Source organism: Phaseolus vulgaris, chromosome 3, assembly GCF_051622355.1.
Source record: "Phaseolus vulgaris cultivar YP4 chromosome 3, ASM5162235v1, whole genome shotgun sequence".
In the NCBI taxonomy this organism is placed as follows: domain Eukaryota; kingdom Viridiplantae; phylum Streptophyta; class Magnoliopsida; order Fabales; family Fabaceae; genus Phaseolus; species Phaseolus vulgaris.
In genome coordinates this window covers 42,558,505-42,583,688 of record NC_143500.1, presented here as the reverse complement: position 1 = coordinate 42,583,688, position 25,184 = coordinate 42,558,505, and the positions used below count along the sequence as shown (strand labels likewise).

Sequence of the window (25,184 nt, the reverse complement as noted above, 5' to 3'; positions counted from 1 at the left end):
CACACATGATGAAACTAGCATTTCTAACTGGCCTGCTCATCTTATGTTACAGTTACAAGCAATACTTTGTAGAATCTTAAGATGCGTGTAATTTCATAATCTTGGTCTGGTCCACGATTCCTGTCATGTGATGAATCACCTATAAATTTGAATCTTATGATACATATGCATGCATGGATGGAAGAGAGATTCCATATATGGAATAACAACTCAAATGATTCATTGTTTTTTTTTTTTTTTTTCAATTTGCTTCTACCATTTCTAGACAAGGAAATTGAGTTGTTTTGGAGGATAAGAACTTGAAATATTTTATAAGCACTTATGATAAATAAAAAAGAATTGAAGAGCATTAATAAACACGCATTATTATGTAAATGCATTCTTATTTTTTTTCTAATACAAAGATTTCAAACTGTCACACCCTCATTTCAAATACTCTATTTGATATTTTATTATTCTATTTTGTTATTTAAAAATATTAATTAATATACATGTTAAGAGTTGATCAAAGATAAAAAAATACTATAGTTTTTTATGCTATTGATTAATAAACATATAGCATCAGTATACTGATAATTTGTAATTAAATGCCAATATATATTGTTACAGTATATATTATTTAATTTTAAAATAAAGGTTTCACATTCATGACTTATGATTTAGTTTTACAGACTTAAAAGTCGTTTTCCACTTGAAGATAATTACAAGGAGCATTATATATAATTTATACAACATATTTGAAGCTATTTTCATTTGGTCAAAATCTTTTCATTCAATATGATTCATGATTCACAATTGAAAAAATAGCCTCGTGATTCACAATTAAAAATAATATTGGCTACAATACAAAGGACCTGATTTCTATTTTCTCTTAACCTGACAGCTATACAACATTTTCTCGAGGATACCTACCAAAATCTCTATGAAAAAGGGAGCTAATTTCTATGTTACACGAGAAAGAATTGAATCCTAAAGGAAAGGGATAGTGCTTTATACAAGGTGTCATGGTACTACGGTTGGGGTTGGACTATGATGTTCACAAATCCGAAAGGCATCTGCTGTGGTGCCACAAAACATGCCAAATGAATGATGCAAGCCAATGCCAGTTCTACTTCCATAATATAAGACATGCCTGCTACAAATCTTCTTCTTGAACCAACATAAAAGGGACTGGATCCATCACATTTACAGTATACACTGGACGCATGCAATCACTGCAAGCATCCATTCTGCATCTAAATCTGGGAATTTCCACGGTATTCTCACAAAAATGATCACTTGGCCACATAAAATCCCATTCAACAGCATGCCATCAAAGAATCATCTCTCCTAAGCCTGTTGTATGTTCAATTCCACAGGATGCAGGCGTTCATTATTCCAAGCCAATATATCAGCTTGAAAGGCTAATTGCCACATCGTCATCATCATCATCACCATCATTATCATCATCATCATCATCATGGAAAGGGAAGCTTCTCCACTGATCTTGGAAGCATTCCCCTTACTCGGGTACATTCCTGCTCTTTGGCAAGAGTGTGATGTTTGATGCAAAGGAGCAGAAAACCCATCGTCAACTATCTTTTGCACCCTTCTTTGTCAAGTTAATGCCCTTAGCCTTTTCCATTTCAGCCTCTTTCTCAGCTTTCTTCTTCTCTAACTCTGCTTGTTTGCAATTTTCTTCATGTGCTTTCCGATACAACCTTATAAAATTTAGCAGGGTCGTGGTAACTGCAATTGTTAAACGAGCACCAATTACAAGTTAGCTTGAGCATAACAGAAAAGGCCAGAATGCACTGCCACTCTTTCCAAACATAACAGAAACACATATGGATGATGAAACTTCATTCCATTTAGATTTTCCCTCTATTTAACTAGTTCTTTTCTGTAGAAGTGCTTACACATGGATTTAAGGAGGAAAGGAGTTTCTATTAATTCAGCAACTCATTACCACACCTATCATTTTAAAGAAAGATTTGAAATAGTTCAGCACATATTCCATTAGAAACTCTTAGAATTTGGGCTTAGCCTAAATTAACCTTACAAAATCAGCCTTTAATTTGAGGACTACCCAAACCTTACAAGGATTACATTGGTAATATTTCAAATTGATATAGAATATAAGAACACTTCCTCACACCAAACACTGAACATCTAGAGTTTTGACAAATGCAGTTGATTCAATAACAACTCCCCCACATGCCTAGGAATAGACATGTATAGAGTGTAAGGTAACACAATAATAGATCTTGGATAGACTCTAATACTATCTTAGAACTTGGATTTAAACTTCATCCCACAAACTAGTTCATAAGGTTGCTATCCAAGTCAGACAAGGACAACATTGGTGATATCTCTACTCTAGTTAATGTGAGACTCAATAGAAACATTAAAAAATAAATACAAGCATGCTTCCCTAACCACAAATAGACAAGAAAATCACATTTCTAAAATATCCTAATTTCTACAAAATACACACTGTATAAACCACAAATGTAAAAGGTCATGAATACTTTCACAAGAAACAGTACAGGTTAATATTCTATAATCTCATAAAAAAAGGGTGTGTTTAGAAGAGCTTATTTACATCTTATTTGGATTTATTTTATGATATAAGAATTTGTATACGTATTTGGGAGAGCTTATATTATATCATAAATTGTTTTAGCTTACATTATTAAGATGAATAGCTGAAAATTCTTGCAACTTATTTGGAAACAATTTAAACCTATTTTTTATTCTACAACCGAATAACTTATTCATAAGTTCTTACATTACATGATATAAACAATTTTAATAAGCACTTAATTAAGTTGTTTACCAAACACACCCTAAGTAACCAGTGAAAGAGACCAATTCCTCCATATCATACCAAGTACCAACACCACAAATATGTCAGTCATCAACTTACCTTGCTCAAAAGGGCAACGAGCAGGATCCTCACCAAAATATAGCGCAAGTGCATCAGCATTTCTACCCTGTCCATAGGCAAATTATACAATCTTTATATTTCTTCATATTGGTGCATAATGTACAAGGAAGATAGTTAAGCATATTACCACTACAGAATATAGGTTTGTTAGAGATGCTACCTCTGACTCAGATAGACCGATAAATTCTTTCAATTTCTGAACAGAACAATAAAAAAAGTCAAGGGTACTGAAAATGTAAATCAGATAATAAGCCATACAAAGTAGAATTATATTCATCCATGTAAATATGAAGAAAAAAGTAGCCACCGATAAAAAAAATTAAAGATCTACTTACTTTCAGCTTGACACAAATGTTTATTCAAGACTAATTAAAGATCTACTTACTTTCAGCTTGACACAAATGTTTATTCAAGACTAAGCAACACGCGGAAATTTATAATTTGCTCATCATAACAAGGGTCTAATAGAATTAAGAAGAATCTGATAAGTAGCAATGCTGGCAAGCAAAAAGTTCAGACACAGAACAAAGTAAAAATATGTAGAGAAAAACATTTGGAATTGTTGAGAAATATAATTCATCGTGTAAATAGGAAAGTTTAAGTAAACAATTGCCTACGTCAAAGCACGTTGTCTATGTCAACTATATGTCAAGTTCAGACACCAAAGCTTATCTTTCTCTCTCCATATCAGAAATAGTAACTTGTATCAAATAACCATGAGCAGAACACCAACTAGAAGCAAAGAACACAATCCTATCCAAACTAGTTCAGGGAATGAGACACCCCTAAATATATGATCAAAAAGTTCTAACTGAATAAAATAAATAGCATATAAGCACCTAACCAACAACTGCACCCCAAAACTTGGAAGGACACAACTGTTTGGCACCAAGTCACTACAACTGTCGTTTCCATTTCAAATGCAAGTTTGGAATTTTGAGCTACTTCTGGCTTTCTGTAGTTCAATTCTAACACCAGGTGGCACCCCTATAATATTCTCCTCCAAAAAACCCTCATAATAATTTCAACATTTGTAATTTGCATTAACTATTTCTTAAATCCTTGATGTGATCCCTTTCATTGAATTAAATCTGGAAGGTAAAGAAAAAGTTCATATACTCAAAGCTCAATTCAATAAATAACCCTAGCAAGCCAAGGATTTGGCTCCTCTAAAGTGAGGAGAGTGCACTTTATAAGATAAAATGCAACAATAACCATCAACTAGAAAATCGACTGTTGAGATTATAGTTAACTTTAGATTTTACTATATATGCATTTGGTTTCATCATAACATCAACCATTGATTTTCTAATAAATTATAGTAAGTGCACCTTATTCTCTAAAGCACACCTCCTCACTTTAGAGGAATAGAATAGAACCTAGTAGGCTAGCACCCTCGATATTTAAGGCAAAGTCAGTTCCCATTTTTAGCCATTTCCCTTGCAAATTAAAGGAAAAAACATTTGTCAGCTTCTGAAAACTGATGTTTAAATCCACAATAAATTCCCTTACAAATTCTGTCAGACAGAGGTATTCTACTTCTCTAGAACAAGCAGACAATAAGCACTTTGGGACCTCAAAGCACAAGATCACCTCTTACATGAAGAAGAAAGACATTCTAAACTGTCAGCAAAAAATTTTGTATGGCATAATTTATGATTAAATGTACATTTATATCTCATGCTAGAAATCAATGGTTGTGATAAGTAATCTAACAAAAGACTGTCACATACAATGAAGAAAACAAGATAAGAAAAGATATGCAAGAGTCTGCAAATCTTCACATCTAACATGAACAACCCATGCACAATCTTAAACTTTAATAATTGCCCGAACAACCAGTACTTTGAATTCATTTTAAAAATATAACTTTTTCCCTTTTATTATTATATTTATCCTCATATGATGAAGAATCATGAGACTGACATAAAAATTCTTAACACCTCATGGAAAACCGCAGAAACAGGTCCGTCATTTGCACATGCAGCAAATTCTTGTTTAACTTTTTCTAATCCCTTGATGATTGCCTGCATCTCTTCTGCTAATGACTTCAATTGTATCTGAAAGAAGTGGTGCGCCCAGTCAATACACATTGTAATATTATTACCCGAATCAGGTAGTTAAATTGTTCCATCTCAACAGACTTTTCTTTCATGTAAAAATGTAAATATCACTTTAACTTTGATCCATGAGTAAATGAGGGGTGTAATCAACCTACTTGTACAGCACCAAACAAATAGCAGCTTATAAGCCTTATACACATTAAGAAATTAAAGCAAGAGATGTGGTGTAAATAAAAGGGATTTTACAGGAACTTGATTCAATATGTGTGTTCCTGGGTGATATTTCACTTGATTGTGATTATAGGTGCATATTTCACTAAGGTTTCTAAATGTGCACACTAGGGAATTAAAAGGAAAATGCTATTTTGTAGAACCCACAATTAATGTAAAAAACAAGTTTGGACCAGCCAGTTGGACTGGTTTGACTGGAAACCAGACATAACATTGAGTCGATTTAATTATTGGATACAAATGTTATTAAACAAATAGTAATGTCACAATACCAGCTAAAAACCGGAATAAACTGGTTAATCCTGCTCCTGCTCCGATCAAACCACTTTTTATTCATGAGTATATCACTTACACCAAGGTGTGATTTTGCAGCAGCCAAAACAGCAAAGCTGCTTTGGCCATTTCCCTCAATTGCCAAAATAAAGTATACCATTAAACCAATGCTTATTTTTAAAATTTGTATCATAGTAGAAAATAGCAAATAGTGGTGCGGAATGATCATTATTCTGCTTTCTTTACCTTTGGTATATAAATACACGTTCACATACATACACACACGCACACAACTATATATATACACACAGACCACAGTTTTTATATTTTGCATACACAGTTTATATTATAAACAATATATTTATTTTTCACTAATATTTTATTCTTTATTACTTGTTATATATACTTCTTATTATGTTGTTTAGAAACTTTTTCAATACTATTATTATTTAATTTATATTATATATTACGTTTTATTTAGTTTTCATCACTCTAACTATGTAATCATTATATCACATATTATGCTTTATTAGGTTAATAATTATCATTTAGTTTATCATAAAATATATTAGTGTTAAAATAATTTTTAGACTTTACAATAATTTATTTTATTCTTTAGTTTCATTATATCATTATTATTACTATTCAGTTTATTATATTATGTTATTTTTACAAAAAAAAAAAAGCAAAGAAAAAAGTTGTTGGAATCAAAATGGGGCCCAACAATTCAAAACAAACAAGAGATATAAAAAGGTTGTTTCTTCTTGCACCTCCATAGGTCAAACAAAAATACCATTATGTCCTTAAAAAATATATATTTCGTATTCTATAATCTGGAAATGTATTTTTTTTTTCTAATTTGCACCTCCCAGATTTTAGAATCCAAAAGGTATTTCTAGATCTAGAAATATCTTCTGAATTCTACAATCCGAAATATTTTATTTTTCTTTAAAGAAATACATTTCGGATTACAGAATCCGGAACGTATTTTCGGATCTGAAAACATATTCCGGATTGTGCAATCCACTTTTAAAGCATTTATATCCAATAAAACAATAAGAAACATACAAATGTGAAATCTAGAAACATAGAAACATTGTCCCTTCGTAAACCAAAGAGGGGAATTGTTCTCTTTATGAACAACTTTCAAAAGTAATGAGATTAATAGCGGTACTCCTATATGTAAATAATAGAAAGTAATTTATGATAACAACTTATATTTTTTTACTTCGGCAATGTCTAATGTGATTTTAATTTAGATTGCAATTGCAATTTGCAATTATATATTTATTATGTTTTATAAAGTTTTATACATTTTTAATTATGTATCCTGCATGCATTGTATCCTATTATTTTTAGATTAATGTATCGCTGTATTGGATACACATCATAATCGAAATGTGTATGGTATCCCAGAGCATCATAGTCGATTGCTATTAGCTAGGGTTGGCCCAACCAGACAAGAGAATGCAAAGGAGTGGAAGGTTGCAAGATTGTCCGCCACGGTGAACGTTGCAATGTCACGCTAAATGACAACAAATGTCACAAAGCCATGCCTAGGGACATTGAAGGTCACATATAACCTTGTTTGTACGGTGCAAACGGAAGTGCAGTCATGAAGCCCACAAATCACAATTTACCTTGTGAGTGGTGTTGTGACGGCTGTGCTACATCCATGTGCTTTGTGATGAATGCCTTAGGAGCAAATACGGGCTGATATGATCCGCCTCCTTGCAATAATATGCAATTGACTACTATGATTTGAATGACAAGTTTTATATAAATTCTATATTCAATACAGACCCATTAACTCAGTATTGTGACTAGTTTGATGACTTACCTAAGTTTGAAAACATTGGCCACAGGCTCTCCCTTTGAGTGTTTAATGCAATTGCATACACAAAACTCAAACTCAAGACCATTGGTTTGGTTGGACCAATCAGACACTAGTTGATGTTGGGTCTTTCAAGGGGAGATACATTGCAGAGATTCGAAATCAATGACCTGTGAGCAACCCATATAAGAGATTACCTCATATCCAAAACCTTAAGACAATGGATTTGTGGATCTTTCTCTTATATGTTGTTCAACTTTCTCATTTCTATTCAATGTGAGACTCAAACTCACACCTGGTTTCCTAACAATCTCCCCCTCAAGTGAGTTCCTTAACCCTTGATTCGACCTTTAAATGTAGTGTTGTTTATCTTAACGGGACATAATAGACTGAAATACCTACTAGAAAGACTTTCGATATAAGGAATCCACAAACTTAAATTCTTCAAGAAGGGATTCATTGGAGAGATTCGGTATCAATGAGCTGTGAACAATCCATAGAAGAAATTATAACACCACCTCCTACTCAAAGCCTTAAGACACAATGTGTTTGTGGATATTCTTCCTTATATGTTCTTCAACTTTCTCATTTCTAATTAATGTGAGACTCAAACTCACTTGGATCCTAACAGTTTAATCACAAGCTCAATGGTTTCTTTTACACACATATAGAGAGAGAGACCAAAATAATCTTGCACGGGAGGCAATCCTACTCAAGCTAAATAGGATCACTATGGACAACAAAGTCACCCCTTAGTGTTAATGTAACTACATAATGTAAACTCGAAATCACTAATTAAACTAGAAAAAATCAATCCAATTGATCCACACGCTGAGTGGTTAAAAGGGAATATTTTGTTGATAAATTTTCAGTAAATTCATTTAAACTAAAGGAAAACTGTCAAAGTTGAGGAAAGTTACTTACATTTTAGTATTAAATGGACATTTACTACATGTGATCCTCTATTAGGAATGGTAAAATGGGTCAACCCACCAAAAAAGGATTCAATTGATTTGAACACTATTGGTTATCGATATAACCAAATTATAATATATAGCAAAGCTCACCTTACCAAGTCAGTTTTGTGAAGTTGAGTTAGGCTTATAATTCACTTTCATAACATGGTATCAGAGTCATCGACCCCCTTTATCCCATGCTCGAGATGTCCAATTCTTAGCATGAGGTGTGTTAAAGATCCCACATTGACTAGAGATATGGCCAAATTATAGTATATAAATAAATGCAAATCTCACCTTACAAACCGATTTTGTAAGATTGAGTTAGGCTTAAAACCCACTTTCCAAGAAACACATTTTGAGAGTGGATTGAAATTCTCAACCTAAACCTAGGTGGTTTGGGTTGAATTGCCACAATTTAAGAAACAAAAATAAAGAAAAACAAGGTTATAAAAGGGTGACACAGCCCATCTAAACATATATCATAATAACCACTAATCAGTCCATTAAAACAACTATTGTTTGAAACATCAAATGCATTTACCATTTATTACAAATGACCTTAAAAAGTGAATCCTGGAAATGTGTATATTTTAGTTCAGAAAGACCAACAAATTCACAATTATAAGTCTTGGATAAATACAGTATTAAAAAGAAATAGTTGACACCACCCAACCCACTTAGAAAATGGGTATGGTAGGACCCATTCCAAAATCGGGCTGAAAATTCTAACCCAACTTATTTGACAGTTAAACAAGTTAATCTAATGGGTTGAACCCTTTTTGTCATCCTAACCTAAGTAAATTTTCACTTTCACCATAAATTACATTATGCTAAGTCCCCACTTTATTTAACACAGTTTTTGTGTAAAGTCCAGTGTGACATTTTAGCTAGGATTCAAAAGGACCTTTGACTATGCCAAAAGAAATGAGCTTTTGTCTCCAATGATGATTCAAGGAGGTAAAATGTTTTTTTCAGTCACTTCCCAATTCACCAGCATCCAAAACCAAGTCTCTTGGTTTTAGTTATAAAAACTAGAAGCAAAGTGCTCACTTTTACAAATAATGGGGAAAAGTGAAATTGAACCAACAAATCAGGAAAGTAATGCAAAGTTGACCTTTCTTGTTCATGAAGAACCAAAAAATAAACATCACCTTAGTGGAACCTTCCAGGCTAACAAGGTCTAGGTGGAAATCAAGGAGTTTGGGTGACTTATCAGCTAGGACCTAGAGCCAAATACGGGAGGAAAAAAAGGTTAGCAACCAAATAATATCTTCATTTGTTGCAATTGACACTTATACCTTGCAGAGATAATGCATCAGTGTCATTTTACTGTTAGAAGCACGAGTGTCGGTGAGCTTTAAAAGGCTATCTAACTTAAATCCAACTGCAGATCCTGCAAAAAAATGAAATCATTTTATAATAATGCTTATCCATAAACTGGACATTCTACACTAGATAAGATCTAACAGAATTGTATAAAACTTTGACTGCTAACAAATAGATTTTGTCACCTTCTGACTACTACATCCAGCAACAAATAATGAGAATGAAATTGCCACAAGTATAAAAAACTTACAGACTTACCCCTTGCTGTTCCTTGATTCAATGTATTGCCCAAATAAAGAATTTTCTTCATAATCTCCTTCAGTTTAGCAGAATTTCGGACCTGTTACCAAGAAAAAAGTGCACATGGTCAAAGAAATTCAAGCAAAACAACATTGATCGGTAGGAAATGTAAAGTACCTCTTCACAGGCAGAGTTAACAATGTTTAAACTCTTCTTAAATTCCGTAAGCTGCATAACGAGCAAAGTATGACATCGGGAGGAAAAGGCCAAATTCACTGAACATTCAGAAGTCAAAAAATATTACAGACATCATCAGACCTGGGCACCAAACTGAATCTTGAATGAAAATACTCTTAATTTTGATTCCACCCTTGGCACCTTCATCAACTCCAAAAAAAACTGAAACATCACAAAATATATTATATATACATATATAATATATAATAGGAACTTCAATGAAGAAAAAATCCAAAAGAATTTATTTACTTCTCAAAAATCACTTTTTCTTCCACAAGAAACAAGGCAGCATCAACCAACTGTCATTTCATAATATAAATGAATTTTGAATTTATATGCATTAACTTTTTAATAAACCAAATTGCTTACCAACATTTTCTTCTTTTCTTTTGGATGTAGACCACTGATTAGGATTATCATGTCTCTTTATTTAAATACTGACTTAATTCCATTTACTTTATTTCTTTATCTTCCCGGATCTTGATGAGATTTTTGTATCAGAATCTGAGTTCATGTCCTTTACATAATACTTTTTAGTAGGATAATTGTTACTTGCAATTCTATTGATTAGGGATCTTTTATTTTTTATTTTATTAATTAGGGTAGGATAACTATTAAATATTATAAACTAATTAGGCATGTTTTATTTTCTATTTTATCAATTAGGATAATTGTTAGATATAATCCTATTAATTAAAGATATCTTTGTAACCTTTTCAAAGGACAGACTTGAGTGAAATATTATCAATGAGAAATAATTTTTAGAAGAAACTTGGGTCAATTTAGGAGGAGCTTTGTGAAGGACAACTTTGAGTTCCCCTTTAACAAAAAGGTTGCAAGAAAGAGTCTCCCATGACCCGATCCTATGTAAAGGTTCATAACAAACAACTGCCAACCATTAAAGATTCTAGCATTTCATTAAAACCAAAAAATGAAAAACCCTAGAGCCAAGTACTCTAAACTTAACCCACAATAACTGGTCAATGATCTTCGGGGAACCCAATGTCCACCAAAATAAAACGGAACACGTATTACTGACTACAAAGAAATGCAAGAACAAATGAGAACCAATTTCAGAACAATGATCGGGCTCTCAACACCAAATAAACACTTCTATTTGAATAAGTATGAAAATAGCTGACTAAATTATCTACTTCACTTCATTTTGCACAAAAAACTTGGATTGTTTAAGCCCATAAAAAGATCTTTGTAGTTTGCTAAACATTCCAAACTCCCTTGAGTAACAGTGGGAGGTTGCTTCATGTAAACTTCTTCAAGTTCTCAATGAAGAGAGACATTTTTTATATCTATTCGAAAAAACTCAAGCCTTGCATCAACTAGAGACAATGTCAAAGTACAAAATATAAGTGAGGGAAATCCTCACCTTACAGCCAATATTTTGAGTTGAGGCAAAATCAATTTGTAAGATGGTACCAGAGTCTATCATAGATCCACTAAAAGGGTCGCTCACTACGTTATCCATGTACCAAGCCCTATAGTGCTGGACAGGAGGGGGAGTAATGTGAAAACTCGAGTCTCACATCAACTAAAGATCGTGTCAAAATACAAATAGGTGTCAAAACTCAAGTCTCAATATGTTTTGTAGGGTTGCATTAAGTCTATATCACTTTGTAAGAATATCCAACTAGTATAAAGGCCACCGATGCATGGAAATCATAGCAAGTAGGTGTGGCCAAAAGGGCCAGCCCGGTCAGTTTGACCAGCCCTGACACTATTAGAAGTAATGGACTACCCTGCTTAGGGGTGGTTGATGGAGCAACCAAAAATAGGAAAGATATAAAAGGGAGAAAAGTTCAAATTTCTCATTTCATAAAATTAATCTAAATTTTAATTTAGATTAAGGACCTAAAATATGGTAATAACTTACCAGCAAATTAATTGTTTTGTAGTGCTTTAATCTCAAGAGTTAACTATTTATACCAAGAGTTCTGCAATTACTAAATTTGAATAGACTACACAGCAATTATTTTATGCAATCATTCCTCCCACCTCCCTCTCAGATTTTGTTGCAGACAATGATGGCCAAACAAACTAGCTAATACTTGATAGTTTTATCATTATTATACGTTTAATTTTCCCCCAACTTAAATTGTGAGAATTTTATCCCATCACCAATATTCTAAAGGAAACTTTATTTTGAAAATAGCTCACTCATCCTTCATGTAAACCTGATGACACCAAGGCATGAGTCAAATACATTTAACTGTAAAAGGCAGCCCATATAATTCTATTACCCACACTCTCGGTTCATAACCAACATATATATTATGACTAAAATAAATCATTGCACACCTGTTCACACTTCCCCAGAAGTTCCTTGTCACCGGTGTATCCCTAAACAATCATAAACAAAAGGAATCAAAATTAGAAATCAAACAAATCAAGGCAAAAGGAACAAAGCAATAGAAGATGCCACAAAATAGAAACCTTAGGGCACATTTGGCGGGGGTTGCAGGTTCTCAGCTTTTGGTTTAAAATGCAATTTCAAAACAAAACATGTTTTACAAAAAATGGATTTGAAATGCCTGTTAAATCAATTTCAAAAAACTTAAATTCATTTTCAAAACCCAAAAAAAAATTATTTATAAATTTATTTCAGTTTTAGAAAACCACATCTCACTACCTTTGACTATGGTCCTTCCCATCCTCATCGTCACAGCCACCAGCACCACCTCTGTCACCACCATCATTGCTACCACCATTGTCTCTACTACTACCTACGCTGCCATCAGCACCATCTACCATGCTACCATATCATCATCATCACTACTAACATCGTTGTCACCACTTTTACTATCACTACTACCTACTCTACATGCACCACCATCATGACTGTTGTTACTACTACAACAACCATCAACAATAATGCTACTACTTCCACCACCACCATTGTTATTTTTACTACCACTGCTAACACCGTCGGCACTACCTCCGCACAAACATATCTTTAAACTAATTTTAACAAAATAGGGAAGTTTTAAACTGATTTGTTTTGAAACTAGAAATTAGAAAAAAATACTAATTTTCAAAACTACAAAATCACCCTAAACTAAAAACTAACTTCCACAACTAAAAATGGTTGTAGTTTCCAAAACTTTTAAAATTTACAACTAAGAACCACCCTAATCAAACCCTTAATTGTTAAAACAAAATGTAAACTATGGATAAATTTATTAAAATTCACCTTTATAAGATCCATCTCCTCTTTGGTAGGACAAAACTTAATAAGATTTTCCACTTGATCAACATCTAAAACTGACTCGTCCAGAGCCAGTACTGCAGCCTGAAATATCCGTTAAAACAAGTTATAAAAGATAATAGTTACCACTGACAGATACAGTCTGAGATTTAGAAATTTGAAAAGTTTGAAGCAGATATGGAGTCAAATGATTATTTATCCACTATCAGCAGCCTTCCGTACTAATATTCACCATTCCACATATTTTAAGAATCAGTCTTAATGAAAACAAAAAAGAATTGTTTTCACCATAGTGCTCCATGCAAAAAAACAGTTCTTTTCATTAAAAAAATACTTGACTTAAATAACTACTCTTAGATAATTGTAAGAAAAATTCCCACATCAATTTCAGCTTACCATCATATCAGGAAGTGGCATCTTAACCTTAGTGAGCATAATTTCAGTATTATTAGCCCTCCTTAGATCAACCTAAAATCAATAATACAAACAAACAAGTTATTGGTAAGTTGTTAACAAGGAATCAGATAAAAATGAAGTCAATGAGTTTCTAATAAATGTTGGCTTTAAACACTAACAAGAAAAAACTGCACCAATATCACCTTACAACTCATTAAATTTACAGTACCAGAATTACAATTAATGGAACAAGAAGGACAGTGAAATGAAAGGACAGTAACGGAACAATATTTTTCATTGATGTAATTTAGTATAGTCACCAATACTAATTTTTAAATGAATCAGTTGCCAAGGTGTGAAGTAAAACTACAAATGATGGTGAATTATATTTCTAGACGGAGTGACTAAATGAGAACCATCAAATCATCTCTAAGGCTTATATCAAAAATCAAGTTTTGAAATATTCATAAACATATATATATAGAGAGAGAGAGAGAGAATAATACCAAGGTGATTCTGTCAGATTTAGATCCAGCAGACTTGCCCTTTCCTCCAGCTTTTCCAGCAGAATCAGCAGGTTTTGGAACATTTAAGGAGAAAAGCTTCTCTAGCTCTGAAACATCAAACTCTGGTGCACTAAGAAAAAAGAAACAGTCATTACAAAACATTGGGATATAGATAAGATGGAGAAAATCATACAATTATACATAATTGAAATGTTTTAGACAAACACGTTCAACAGTAGAAAAGACACATTACATTTGTGGTTCTCCATGTCTTTGTAATTCTTCCCATAAACTTCCTTGTAGTGCCCTTGTAACCTTGCTCCAATGTAAAGGCTTCAAAGAGGATCGTTTGGGTGCAACCCCTGTAGGGCGTGCATACCCTCGTCCCCTCCCTCTTGGATCAACTCCAACATTTCCACCTTTTGGTGGAGGTGGTGGAGGTCCACCCCCCGGAGGTCTAGGAGCACCAGGAACACCTGGGGGAGGTGGAGGAGGAGGACCTCCGCCACCAGGAGGAGGTGGAGGGGGCGGTCCTCTACCACCAGGAGGTGGAGGTGGAGGTGGTGCTCCAAACATTGGGGGAGGTGGAGGAGGTGGTCCTCGACCACCAGGAGGTGGAGGTGGAGGTGGTGCTCCAAACATTGGGGGAGGTGGAGGTGGTACTCCAAACATTGGGGGAGGTGGAGGAGGTGGTCCTCGACCACCAGGAGGTGGAGGTGGAGGTGGTGCTCCAAACATTGGGGGAGGTGGAGGAGGTGGTCCTCGACCACTAGGAGGTGGTGGTGGAGGTGGTGCTCCATACATCGGAGGAGGTGGAGGAGGTGGTGCTCCGTACATTGGAGGAGGTGGAGGAGGTGGTGCTCCATACATTGGAGGAGGTGGAGGAGGTGGTGCTCCGTACATTGGAGGAGGTGGAGGAGGTGGTGCTCCAGACATTGGAGGAGGTGGAGGAGGTGGAGGAGGTGGTGTTCCATACATTGGAGGAGGTGGAGGGGGAGGTGGGGCTCCACTTGATGGAGGAAAAGGTGGTGGAGGTGGGGCTATACTTGATGGAGGAAGGGGTGGTGGTGGAGGAGGTGGGGCTCCACTCGATGGAGGAAGAGGTGGTGGTGGGGGAGGTGGGGCTCCACTTGATGGAGGAAAAGGTGGAGGTGAGGGAGGTGCGGCTGTATACATTGGAGGAGGTGGAGGTGGAGGTGGGGCTACACTTGATAGAGGAAGGGGTGGGGAAGGAGGTGTGGGTGGAGGCGGTGGTGGTGGTGGTGGAGCTTGACTAAAAGAAGGTGGAGGTGGAGGTGGAGGTGGAGGTGGAGGTGGTGGTGGAGGAGGACTATTGAAAGGAGGTGGAGAGGGAGGTAGTGAAGCTTTACCAAAAGGAGGGGGAGGTGGTGGCGGAGGTATAGGTGGTGTAGCTGAATATATATGTGAATTAGCTAAAGGTGGTGGAGGGGGAGGTATATGTGATGTAGCTGAATATATATGTGAATTAACTAAGGGTGGTGGAGGGGGAGGGGGAGGGGGAGGGGGAGACAAGGGTCGAGTTGGAGGTGGGGTTGTGGGGGGAGGAGAAGGTGGAGCTCTATGTGTTAAAGCTGTAGGAAACATGGGAGGAAGGGGAACTGATGGAATTCCATTCTTTGGAAGAGGTGATGCTAATGGTGTCAAAGGAGGAATAGATGAAACTTCATACCTTGGAGATGGTGGCGGTGGAGGAGGCTGTGAGGGGACTGCAGTACCCACTTGTGAAACATCCAATGTAACGTCAATGCTTGTAAATGGGAGAGGGGTTGTAGGAAGTGTTAAAGATACACTAGTCTCTATATTTTGCCCAAAAAAGGGGGGCGGGGGTGGGGGTGGGGGTGGGGGTGGGGGTGGAGGGAAAGGAAGAGAAGTTTCAGGTTGTCTCTTAAATGTTGTTAAAGTTAAAGGTGGTGGCGGTGGTGGTGGTGGCATGAGGGATCCCTTTCCACCCAAAGAAGATGGTGATACTCCAGGAGATGGAGAGTCTTGAACTGATACATCATCCTTTAATGATGAGGATTCAAAAACTTGTGAAGAGACTCTACTGTGAGCTGGAGGGGGAGGGGGAGGGGGAGGAGGTGGGGGAGGCTGTGGCAGTTGCTCTAAGCTCTGTTGTTGTGCTGGAGTATCTAACTGAAAAGATGTCTCTATAATTGATGACAATGGTGATGGTAGATCTTTTTCATCTATTTCTGCCGCTATATAGCCAGAAGATTTTGAAGTGGCCACCTTCCGGCTTTTTAGGTCATTTGTCCTGTCAATAGAAGCAACAACTGCAGAAACAACAGGAGCAGATAAAGATCTTGTTTTGGCATCTTCCATTTTCTCCTTTGTGGAAGACAAATTTGTCAGTGCAGCTGGTGCACTATTATTCCTTGATGGTGGATAATAGACATGCATTGAATTTGTATAAGAACCCTTGTTAGAAGGAATCCATCTAGTTACTGCATTTGGCTTAGCTTGTTTTGCCTGAAAACCATGGGTTTCTTGCTGTTTAATCTTTTGCTTTGCTACAACTGTATCTCCAACTGGCTTCGAGTTGGATGGAGGTTGTTTCTTGGATGAAAGTAGTTTACCAGATTTTTGTTCAGTCAAATCAAGCATCTGGTGCCCAGCCTTGGAGTCTAGCTCCTTTTCTGTTGCCTCCTTATCTTCGTCATATTCATTTTCAATGACTTCAAATTGTTGTTGCACATGCATGGTAACTTCCTTTGTTTCCAGAGGAGGTTTCATCATATCAGAAATAACTGCAGTAGAAGTTGACTTAATCTCTCCATCATCGACAGCAATGTCCTTCACTGCATGAGGATCTGAATCTATGCTCCCATCAAACTTATAGTGCGCATCATCAATAGAGATGTCTTTCACAGTATTAATACCAGGATCCATCTTGTCAACCTGCTTGGTGATCCTGTCATCTGGCGGACAATCCTCAAAAGTATGAGGATCAGACTCTAGCCTCCAGACCTCCTTATGAGTTTCATCATCCACTGCATTTTCATGGAAAGCGTGAGAATCATACTCTGTCTTACCTTCTTGTGCATCAATTACACTGCTGAAGATTTCTTCTACTTCATAGAACTCATCAGGTGAAACACTTTCTGTCTCAGCACTCTCGGTCTCATTTGCATCTTCTCTCACCGTGACTGTGGTTAGATCAGGTATAACAGCATCAGCGTCCAAAAAAAGCACCTGATACAGATATGAGTATGGGTTCAACTCCTACTGCTCCAGAAAATGGCCTTTGAGGAAGAATAACAATAACTTACCTCTGCTTTGAAGTCCTTGGGAAATAGGTCCTTTGCCTCCCACAAAATATCAATTTCATCACGGTTCAGCATCAACATATTTGCCCGCACAAATGCAGTATGAAACATAACTCTAAACATCAATTCCTCACGAACAAAATCATCACTTAAATGTATGCACTCAAGAACCACATCCCCTTGAACACGACAATGCAAGTCAATTTTCACGAGCATGCACTCTGCCTGTGATTAAAATTTAATAAGAGGACGCTCTATCTAATCAATTCACAATTCAGTATCAATAGTAGAAATTTATATGGCACCTGTAGGTAGTGGCGAACATGTTTTTTGGATTGTGAAGTTGAAAAAAGAAGCTTTGAACTTCTATTGGCAGAAATTGAAGGGTCTTGACCATAAACACGTACAACGGGCCTGCAACCTTTTCCATCGTCAAATGTTGGAAGGACTCTGAGAATCAGACAATCCAAATATAAGGGTGTTTCCGATGGTGGCCACTCAGCACCCAAATTTCTCCTGGAAATATACTGAAGATATCTTAAGTGGGAAGGCTGTGGATTCAAAGGAGACAATACATGTAGTAGTTCTCTTGGAGCTTGCTTGTAGACCATTTCAAGGGTCTTCTGCTCCCCGCTGTACTGTTTCCGGTATAACAGAAGACCTGCTAGCATAAATGCCAGCACGGGCCAACCTCCCCTCTCACAATGCATCAAAAGCACATTTTGTTGCCCCTCCAGAGACAACCAGCTTTCACTTGATCGAAGGAAGTGATGGATCATCTCTAAAGGCAGAACAGGACAACCCTCATACTGCCGAGGGTACTCCATAACTGTCATGTCATATTGAGACAATATGTCTGCGATTTGGCTGCGTCTCTCCCCTTCTCTGAAGTTGAATACCATGAAAGAAGCATCTGGAAAGTGATCCTGTAGCTGAGCCACAATCCCCCCCATATAAACTCTATATTCATCTTCTTCCAAGACATCCGGGGAGAAGCAACAATCAAAAACTACAAAAATAGGTATGGAATAGTCAGATACTACCAACTCGGTAACCAGGTATTTATTTACAACTTTAAAAGTCATGTTTTCATTTCAATAAGTTAGAAAAACCAAAGGCAATAAGCAACGAAGAAATAATTTCTTAACAGAGGACACTGTTTCATTTTGCCAGTATACATCTATGCAACAAGAAGAAAAATAAGGAACTGTTCCAAGCCATAAAAAAACGTCTTAAAGGACGACACTCAATAGTCTCAGTTTAAAGAATCTTCCAGAGCTCATCAAATAGCAACCTAATTGATAACTGACCACCATGAATCACATACTGCTTTATTTTTTCCTTCTCTAGAGTGATTAGTGTCCTACAAGAAAGCAAGAAAAGAAACTAAAAAGTTCAAGTTAAAAAAAAGGTCCACCTTGTTGTAGCTCATAACCAAAGGCATTGTTTTGAAATGACATTAATTAAATTTCACTAAATTAGTTTATAAACATTAAAAGGAGTCCTAAAAGCTACGAAATCGGCTACCCCTTAACTTGAAGAGCTGAAAAAGTAACGGATGAAATGCTTCCGGTGCATTCATGAGCTGAATTATGCAGAGAAAACAGAACATTCAAGGAAGAAATAGAATATGGGGAAATTAAAAACGAGAGGGAAATGGGGAGAAAGCAAACCATAAACTCTCTCGGAAATCTCCAGAAGCCGATCCGGCGGCTTCCGGTAGAAGAACCTTCTGAACAGCGCCATCTGATGGCGCTGTTTCTACCCCGATCGGATCCAAACCGGTAATTGGGTTGGTCCACCACCAAGATCAAAACTTTTTGCCCCCAACCATTGAAGCCGCAGATCTTGCAAATACCCAATTCGATCAGAGGCCAATAGAACTCGGAAATGCTCAATTCAGAGGGAGAAGAGAGCAAAAGCAAAGGTGGGTGACGTGATCCAATGGAAAGCTGAATTGAAGAATAACAATAGTCAAAGAATTGAATTCCAAAATGAAAATAATAAATTAAAAAAAAATGAATTGAAGGAGAAAGAGGGGTAGAAGACAAATTGAAGTGAAGTAGAAGTGGAATGCAAAAAAAGGTAATAAACCTTTATTTTGTTTCTTCTTTCTTTCCCTTTTTTTTGGTAAAGCCAGGTGAGAAAATGGGATTACAATGTGAATGGGGAAAGGGTTAACGGAGAAGAGGGAAGGGGAAGAAGGAAGCGTAGTGGACTGACAAGGAGAATACGAACACTCGTTGGAAGTTAGACCCGTCTCTCTTTCTCTTTCTCTTTCTCTTTCTCTTTCTCTTTCTCCTTCTCTCTCTGTGCCTCTCTGTGTTGTGTTATGTTGTGTCTCTCTGCAACTGCATACAGACAACATATTTTTGGCCAAGCTGGGGTTGATGGCACCCTTGTCTACGTGGTTGGTGACGTGGCACATACATTCCACATCTCACTTCAACATGTTTAACTCCAACACATTCAAAATCTAACACTTCTTTTATACGTTTCACTCTAATGTTTAACCTATTATTATTTCATTACATATTTTTATTAACTTTCTCTAGTAATAATTATGTTAAATTTCACATCATTTCTCATTTAATTAATATTATAAAAATAATCAGTAATGGAAAATTAAACTCTTATATATATATAAGAGCCTTCAAGAAATTAATTAAATTTTTATCCAAAAAAATATATATTAATTGGCTTGTATTATTTGAATTAGAGAATTAATTATGTGCATTGTACCACTTCTGATATATAGTTGGACGGATTAGAATGAATCTATCTTTATTTTTGCTTGATTAGGAAATTCTTAAAATCATTTATTTAAATTTAATTTATACGTATTTGAGATACAGTGATTTATGGAACAAAATTGAATCATCTAAAATTATTTATAGAATATATCAATTTAAACATTGTGTATAGTTAAGCTCTAGGTTTGGAGGAATATAAAACTACAACTAAGATATGATTTACCATGTATATTAGCATTAAGATAAATAATATAAATACAATATAAATACAATATAATGTTATAAAAACGTTATCATTTAGGTAAATAAGTTTTATTATTGATACATGGTAATTTTAAAATATATTTCAAGTTTTTTTTTAATAAAAAATAAATAAATGTGAACCACTTGGGTGGTCTAACCTTTATACAAACATAAAATACCTAAGACAATCCATCTCAACACTTACACCGTCAAACGCCTAGAATTACAAAACAATCCTAACTCAACCCAAAAAATTTGAGCTAAAAGATGATTCAAGAAACCATTGTCATATAGACCAAAGGTTCAAGACACCACTCGGGAAAGGAGAACAAACCAGAGAGAGGCTTGGACGTAATCCACGACCAAGTCTTCACTTGAACCAAGGCAACCACTTCTAAATCATCGACAACTCCCCCATTAAAGATTGCATTGTTTCTATACTTCCACAACTCACTTACTACTGCAATCCAAATCACTCCCCACATCTCATTTGCTTAATCAGACGCATTACACAATCTAAACTGAAAGAATTAAATTAACTCGAAATTCTAGACTTTTTATTACATCAATCTATACTAGTTTTAAAACATTTGATTTATTTTTAAAATTTAAATTCATTAAAATATTCATATATACTATAAATTAAATCTTGAAGTTATAAAAAAAATCAATCCTCTCAGATTTTCAATTAGATATTGATAATTAATTAGGGATTAATTAATACCTTCAAATCTATCCGAACATCAATTCAACAATTTAGATTGTATATCATTTTGATTTTGGTTTATTTGGATTAACCTAATTATAGTGGGGTCAAGTAACTAGATGATAAATTCCAAAACTAATTAACTCAACTTATATTTAATGATAACAATATTCCTATAATTTAACTTAGCCAAAGTGTGTATTATTAATAAACATAGTCCTGTAAGTCTGGATCTTTTACTTAGTTTTTCTTGTTATTCTTCTACTGAATCTTTAAAATATACTGATATTGATGTATTAAAAAAATTAATATATTTTAAAATTTTAAAATTAATATATTTTTAGCACAGTAGAGGCACAGATCAAAATCCAGACAAAAATTAAATTCATCGTAATATACTCGTGCTGTCTCATACTGTTTTTGTTATCTTCTTAATATTGATTTTATATATCTTTAAATATCAAAAAGACAAAATACTTGCATTGTAAACATGCATATCTTTACAAATATTCAATGTACATTAAATTAAAAAAAATAACACTACTTTTAGCTTTAAAAAAACTCTCACTTCGTTATATTTTTAATAAAATGTCAGTGGTTTCTATATTATTCAATTTAAAAGTAATGTATTGACTAAAATTTTATTAAAAAATAAAAAATTGGAATTTAAAATTATAAAAATTAAATATTTTTTATAAATAAAAATTTAATGACTTCATTGTGTAAAATTGTATTCAATTTTCTTTTTCGAATATCATTCATAATTTGTATAGTTTTAAAATAAACATTTCATTTTTTATATTATTAATAAAATTATTAAATATGTTTTTGGTTTATACATCTTCTTCTTTAACACGAAATTGACAATATTCCAATAAATTATTTTTATAAATACCTAGAATATTTAAAATTTCGACTAAAAACAAAAATTAATTTTATGTAAAAATACAACAAAATATATATTTAATCATTAATAAAATAATCTCTACATTTATATTTATATTTTTTTTTAAACATTTAAGAGCTTGAGTTGTATTATGCTTTAATATTTTATTCTAATTATAATTTTCTTAAAGAAGAGTTAGAGTAGAGTAAACAATATTTTGTTATAGATTTCGAATAAACTAAATTTAGATTAAAGATATTGATTATGTAAATGGTTTTGAAAAATAAAAGTGTTTAGGATATATTATCTTGTGATGTATCAGTGGGACAATATGATTTTATATTATGTATATTATATTGATTTTTTTATTAAATGATGTAACACAAAGTGTGGTGAAAATTTTATAATTATGAAATTACATATTAGGAATTGATCTAATAGAAATATATTATATATTTGTAGTATGTATGTCAAATAATGTATTAGTGGTTTTAAAATTGATGTAGTATGTAGTTATTACACTGATTTATTTAACAACTGATTTAATAAGCCACGTGTTATATATGCATTTTTACATTAGTTTAAGTTTTAATTGATGTATAAAGGTTTTTAATATAATTTTGTGTAATTTTGGATTGTTTAATTAAACATTTATAACATCGATGACATATACATTGAGTCTCTAATCAATGTAGAATAGAAAAAATAATTGATGTTAAAATTTTTTTTTAGTAGTAATCGATGGTTATTTTAAATATTATTTTTGGTTTAATAACATAAATGTGAATGATTGCAAGTTACAAATTATCAAAATTATGACTAGTGTCTTAATTAGATTCAATTCTCAAAGAGGAAAGTTGTATGTTTGAGGTGATGTAATTGAATGCTAGAAAATTAAATTAAATTGGTTAGCATGGTATGATAACTTAATGTTTGAAAATTTTCATTGGTGATGCAAAAATTGATGCTCATTTTGGGTTAGGTAAAAACTATAACATAGTTAGTTGTCTTAGATAAATTGAATTTCTTTATATTAAAGTTTAACAAGGTTGAATAGTTATGAAAATTCATGGAATGGTTGTTTCTAAACTTTTTTGTTGATTTTACTTTATAAATTGAAACTTATTTAGAGTTTAAATTTAGTTAACACCGTTAAGTGATGTTTTAGATTTATGTTTGGGAATTGATTATGTATGTATATTTTGTTTAATGGAGACAATCTCACTCAAATGTTTTAGATAGCTTTATTTTTAAGAATTTGTTGTGTAGACTTCTTTCTTTAAATCAAATATTGTTCAATTAAAATCATGTCATTCAATTCAATGTAACATTTTTATTTTAAAATAATTAAAATATTTATTTACTTTATTTTTATTTTAAATATGATAAGTTAGAAGAATACCTTAGACTTTTAAAACCTATAATTGAGTTCATATTTTAAAAAATTTACTAATATTAAAACTTTAGTGTGTATTTTTTTAAAATAAAATTTTGAAAGTGAAAAACAAATTAATTAATTTTTAAGAAAGAGTATAATAGAGTAAAACGGGGATAATATTTAGAAAGGTTAAAAAAAATTAACTCAGCAATCTAAATAATTTATATTAATTTTGAAAATCTTCTAAAAATTTATTGGCATAATTTTTATAAAATAGTTAGTAAATTTAAGACTATTATAAAAAAAAACTAAACTAACACTTTTAGAATTAAAATATTGTGAGAAAAATACTGAAAAAATTGGTAAAATTATTTTATCACAAAATTACTCCAATAATAAATTAAAAATATATATTTAAAATTTTTAAAAAATATAAAAAAATTAAAAAAAATATTAATTAAATTATATATAGAGAGAGAGAATGGATAAGTGGAGATCACAGTAATCCACTTTAATTAAATAATTAATTATTTAAATATTAATATAATACTTTAAAAAATCTATTAATTCTTCTATGGACACTTTTTCTTAAATGGCGTATCCGTGTCGGACACACATATCCGTGTCGGACACACGTATCCGTGTTAACACTCATACGACACTCGTAAGAAATTTATTGGTGAAGTGTTTAATTCAAAAAATTATTTGTTGGATTTTTAAAAATTCTAGCACACTTCTAACACAATTTTAAAATGTATAAATACAATAACTTTCTAAAAATTCAAATTTATTGTATAAATTTTTATTATGATTATAAAAATAATAACAAATTCTTTTGAACCAGTCCTCACAAATATCTTCCTGCTCCAAAAAAATATAGAACATATTTTTGAACATAAATATTTATTTTCAATTTATATAATTTAAAATTATATAATATATAAATTTGTGTCCCCGTATCCTACATTTTAGATATTATACGTATCTCCGTGTCTCCGTGTCCGTGTCCGTATCCATATCGTGTCAATGTTATGTTACATCTCTCCCCTTTCTTATTTTATTTTTTTTGGTTCCTTTTCCTACTCTTCCTTTCCTTTGTTCTTTACCATATATATTTCTCTTTTTTCTTTTTCTTTCTCTACTTTTTATTATTCTTTTTGTTTAAACATTTTTTCACCCTTAAATATTATGAAAGAGTTGAAAAATAAATTATTAATTTTCTAACTTATATCACACGAATATTCTTGTTAAGAGATAAGAAAAGGATGTGATTAGGCCATTTTCACTATAATCTTAATAAACTTAAAATGTGCTTTATTAATTTTTTAATTATTTTATGTTACATACAATTTTACTTCATTGTTTTTTTTTTATATTTTCATCATTTAATTTACTTTTATCAGTGAACTATTTTTTTTTCATTTTATATTTTTATTGTTTAATTAATTTGTTCTTTGTATTTTATGATTTAAGTTACTTTCAATGTACACTCATATTTTTGTTATTTAATTTACTTCTAGTTATATACAGTATTGATATTTATTATTATTATTATTATTATTATTATTATTATTATTATTATTGTTGTTAATATTATTTATTTTACTTCTAGTTATATTGATATATATATATTTTATTGTTTAAATTATTTATAGTAATATATTATTATTTTTATTCTTTTATTTTATAATTAGTTAATTATTTACTAGTAGTATTT

General features: G+C 33.2%; 1 protein-coding gene across 7 annotated transcripts; it reads right to left on the bottom strand.

Annotated features, from left to right (window-relative positions):
* Positions 1-795: 795 nt before the first annotated feature.
* On the bottom strand, positions 796-19,864 carry LOC137807747 (actin binding protein). 7 transcript variants are annotated; one of them, XR_011080599.2, is made up of 19 exons: positions 19,596-19,864; positions 19,175-19,453; positions 17,807-18,510; positions 17,505-17,726; positions 14,468-17,427; positions 14,215-14,344; positions 13,709-13,780; positions 13,298-13,396; positions 12,406-12,447; positions 10,174-10,254; positions 10,033-10,083; positions 9,874-9,955; positions 9,588-9,682; positions 9,441-9,512; positions 4,873-4,989; positions 4,261-4,368; positions 3,057-3,125; positions 2,909-2,975; positions 796-1,728 (listed from the first exon to the last, which is right to left on the bottom strand). XR_011080599.2 is itself a non-coding variant. In XM_068608525.2 (18 exons), the coding sequence occupies exons 2-18, from the start codon at positions 19,245-19,247 to the stop codon at positions 1,571-1,573; spliced, it is 5,094 nt and encodes a 1,697-aa protein (XP_068464626.2). In that variant the 5' UTR covers positions 19,248-19,453; positions 19,596-19,864; the 3' UTR covers positions 796-1,570. The 7 variants fall into 7 exon arrangements, 1 of the variants encoding a protein (XP_068464626.2); XR_016519133.1 differs by lacking the exon at positions 4,261-4,368 and having other exon boundaries at positions 9,866-9,955; XR_011080598.2 differs by lacking the exon at positions 4,261-4,368 and having other exon boundaries at positions 4,856-4,989.
* Positions 19,865-25,184: the final 5,320 nt, after the last annotated feature.